The sequence below is a fragment of the Topomyia yanbarensis genome, chromosome 3 (assembly GCF_030247195.1).
Source record: "Topomyia yanbarensis strain Yona2022 chromosome 3, ASM3024719v1, whole genome shotgun sequence".
NCBI classification, from domain to species: domain Eukaryota; kingdom Metazoa; phylum Arthropoda; class Insecta; order Diptera; family Culicidae; genus Topomyia; species Topomyia yanbarensis.
In genome coordinates, this window is record NC_080672.1 from 119,600,558 (window position 1) to 119,604,332 (window position 3,775).

The 3,775-nt window shown below is 40.8% G+C and overlaps 1 protein-coding gene across 3 annotated transcripts; it reads right to left on the reverse strand.

Annotated features, from left to right (window-relative positions):
• Positions 1 to 1,598: 1,598 nt before the first annotated feature.
• Positions 1,599 to 3,373, reverse strand: LOC131692582 (borealin-like). Of its 3 annotated transcripts, none has more exons than XM_058979718.1 (4): positions 3,137 to 3,373; positions 2,907 to 3,040; positions 2,570 to 2,845; positions 1,599 to 2,329 (listed from the first exon to the last, which is right to left on the reverse strand). In XM_058979718.1, the coding sequence occupies exons 2-4, from the start codon at positions 3,007 to 3,009 to the stop codon at positions 1,716 to 1,718; spliced, it is 993 nt and encodes a 330-aa protein (XP_058835701.1). In that variant the 5' UTR covers positions 3,010 to 3,040; positions 3,137 to 3,373; the 3' UTR covers positions 1,599 to 1,715. The 3 variants fall into 3 exon arrangements, with proteins under 3 accessions (XP_058835701.1, XP_058835700.1, XP_058835699.1); XM_058979717.1 differs by having other exon boundaries at positions 2,907 to 3,066; XM_058979716.1 differs by having other exon boundaries at positions 2,907 to 3,083.
• Between the last annotated feature and the right edge of the window lie 402 nt (positions 3,374 to 3,775).

Genomic DNA, 3,775 nt, shown 5'->3' on the forward strand with positions numbered 1-3,775 from the left:
TTGAGTGGTAAGCGTGACCGTCACGTCTTCCTTCGGAAGGGAAGTAAAGCTGTTGGTCCCCGGTCCATGAATTTGATGGATCGATATCCAGTCCAGATAGTGGAGTAACCTCTCTGGCGTCGATAAAGAAGAAGTAGAATCAAACTTCTATACTTATTAACAAATATCCTCCTCCCGTGATACTTGTGGAGAGCGCAGTAGTATATACGGCCTCTAGCAAAAGCAAGTATCGGACTAACCATTCCCTTCCCTTTCCTTCCGCGATCTACGTTCGGGCCTGACAGGCGCCGGTATTGATCAATCAACACTAGGATTATCAGGAGTTGCACATTGAAGGATGTTTCGCTACTCCCAAGCATAATTATCCATTTATTTATGTGCAACTTCAGCTAGTCCAGATCGATAACGGAGTAGCAGCCAGGGGTGGTCGCACAAGCTCAAGCTCCCATGAAGTGGTGGATACTTCTTTATAGAATTAAGATTTCCAAGTCCTGGAGTAACTTGCTTTCGGCACTTCCGTTGAATTTATTAGACGTTGTTGGCGCACTCTCAGAGGAGGACATCTTGGGACCCTTACGAGGTAGTCTAGGGGAGGCAAGATTTTTCCTCTTCCTGGACTCCCCCGGGTTAACGAGAGATGTTCCCTCTTGAGGATCATCAGTTTCTCAACGCTAGCCAAATCAGCAAAGGGATTTTCGGACAGGACAGATAGCGAAGCATTCTTTAGCATTTCCCGCCTCGAGCGTTCCTTAAGGGAGCGCTTATTTTTATAAATGAAGAGCTAGTAAAGTTTAATCGCGGCCTAAATCGATAATGGTTGTTGCTGAAGATTTCCAGACACCCATATTTACTTTTACGCCGGGAATAGCCCAGGGAAGCTACTTGTGATCGTTGATGTTTCTGCTTTATATCAATTATGTGTATTTAGCGCTGAAGACACCTCACCGGTCCTATGCAGATCTCAAAATATGTAGCTTCAATTGAGGAGTTGCAGATTTCTCCAACAGCGGCTTGAAGTCTTCGCTGTGATTTAGCAAGAACCGCGTGTGTGTAAATCCAAAGAAGTGTTTGGTCATTGCAATCACACGAAAGACATTCTAGTGGAGCTCTGCCCGTCAGACTGCCAGAATATTTTTTATGATTGCCGAAAGCCTGGGGAGTATTTCGCCATGCACGTTCGGGAGAGGTAACGGAAAGTAGGTCCCCTAGCCTGTGTACAAAAATTCTATCGTTTCGAGATGCGAAATGTCACCCCAGCAAATCGTTCACGAAAGGATTTTGTTCACCCATATGACATTCTTTTCTCTTGATGGCTGAAGTATCGTCTGAATCGGGCTTACCTTGTCTACAATCTACGAATATCACTGTGCTTCGCAATAAAGCGCAATTCAAATCCTCCCAAAAATATTGCGAATCATTTTCTAAAATCCACATCGTGACATATCAGCCATGCGCCGCCAAGCCATGCGCCGCCAAGCCGTGCGCCGAATCACGCGCCTATACACTTTGCATTAGTGCAAGCCAAAAACTATTTGACGTTTATTTTTGTTTCGTTCGCACTCATGTGTGAAACATATAGCAACAAATCGACGAAATGCTAGTTTATCTCGGGATAGACAATATGTACACGTTTGAATTTTTTTATTGAAATTACATTGATAATAAACTAAATAATACATAAGACAATGAATAAAAAACCACAAAAATATAAAAGTTTAACATCCCGATTTCATAAAATTGTTTTCCTCTGCGATTTGCATAATTTTGTTCAGGTTCATCTGTAACTTTTTCAGGTTTTCCAGCGTGTCCGTATCAATCTTCTGCAGCAGTCCCGGATCAATACTGTCCATTTCTGTAGGACGAATCGAAAGCACTCCATTGGCAACCGGAATATTAACATTGGCCGTTTCCTCCATCGCTGCAGCCGTGATGACCGGACTACCAGTGACCGAATAGATACTCTCCCCAATCCGAGCATGCCGCATTAGCGCCAGAGGTGTGTTTGGTTGTACTTTTGGTGTAATCAGGCTCATTCCACGATCGGCACTCACGGCCTGTAGCCGATGGCCCGCGCACGGCGTGCGGTACTTGGGCCGCGAAAGGCGTGAGTTATCCCCGAGAAGAGACTGACTCCCACCAAAAGTTTTCTTTGATTTAATTCCAAGAAGTAGCGATGAATGACCCTTCGCCGGGGTAGTGTGATTCGATACCGATTTGCTGCGGCGACGATTTTTCATTGCCGACGCCAATGGACCGTACGGACGGGCCTTAGCAGAAGACAACACATCCGATGGCACACTGCTGATAGCACTATCATCTGTACGGTAACCTTTGCGAAGAGACATCGTTAATACTTGACTAAATCACATAATTAAACTATGAAACAAAGTTCAATATCAAAATGAGATAGCACATTCAATTACAATTACAAATTAAAAAGCGTGCAATTCAATAAATGAAGTTCCGTTGCTTTAAATAATTTTGACATTGAATTGCTAGATGAAGAATAATTCATCATAGATTAGTTGCCACTAAGGTACTATTATCGCTTTGTATAGAAAAATCTCACCTTCATCTGATTTCGAATGTTTTGCGCCCTTATCATTCGCTACCTGTAGGGAAATACGCGAAGATTCGTTGGAATTCATCGAACTCAAGGTGTCGCATGTATCCATCGCCAGCTTTTCAAAATCCGAGAAAGGTTGGATCCCCATCAGCTTCAGATCATCCATACGCATTTCAAGCATTCGCTTCGGCAACCTTTTTCTCTCAGTTTGGAATATTCTGGTGATTTTATCTAGCTCCTCCATCATCGTAGACTCTAATGAAGCTAACATACTGCTAGCTGTAATATGTGGGATGATTAATGCAAAAGTGAAATTAAAACAAGATGCTGTCATATTTACCTAAAATATCGAAATCCCTTAGTTTGGCATTTAGTTTTTCTTCCTGAAAACTGGTCCGATTGCGTTTGGTGTTCCCATTCCGGGAAGGTTTAGTACGAACCATTTTGATTTGCTTTATTCAATGAAGATGTTTGCTAGGATTGAGTACAAAAGGCAAGTTCTATTGTATTGTTATCACTGAAACAATAGAAATTAATTCTAATTTGTATAAACTGAGCCGTTTGACTTACCAGTCTTATGGTGAAACTCACGTCAGTCTTTAGTATAAAACAACCAGAATGGTAGCTTGTGCCTCCAGGCGAATGTTCTACATTGAATACTATATTGTTTTATTTATAAATTAGACTAAAACTAAATAGATAATTAGGTATATTCGTTCACTTTTCCTTTGTGTGGACGGTGGCGGTGGACGAACGAGTTTGAGTTAAGTGACAGCCAGCTGTGATGGGAGACTTTTTCAAACGCGCTGCGCTTGCATGTTTGTGTAGAGAATGTCTTCACTGCCCAAACGTACACGCAACCATAAAATAACCTACATAATAAGTTCTTTTAACTTAAATTTAGGTACACAGAAAATAATATTCTTGTAAACATTACAATAAATCTGTGTTCAAATTTACTATGGATCAAAATGGTAAAAATAATAGAAAATTAATTCAACACAACCACTTAATAGGAAAAAGGACTATGCATCAATTGAAATTCTATGGTGTTGCTGACTATATTAATTATTTAAACTAACTATACTTTTGTGTTAAAATTCACTTTATTTCCGGTAGTATTTATTATGCGTGTTGTTATCGTCCCGTCATTTTCTTGTTAAAAGGGTAAATTTTACCATGATTATGGTAAAATTAAATGTAATGTAC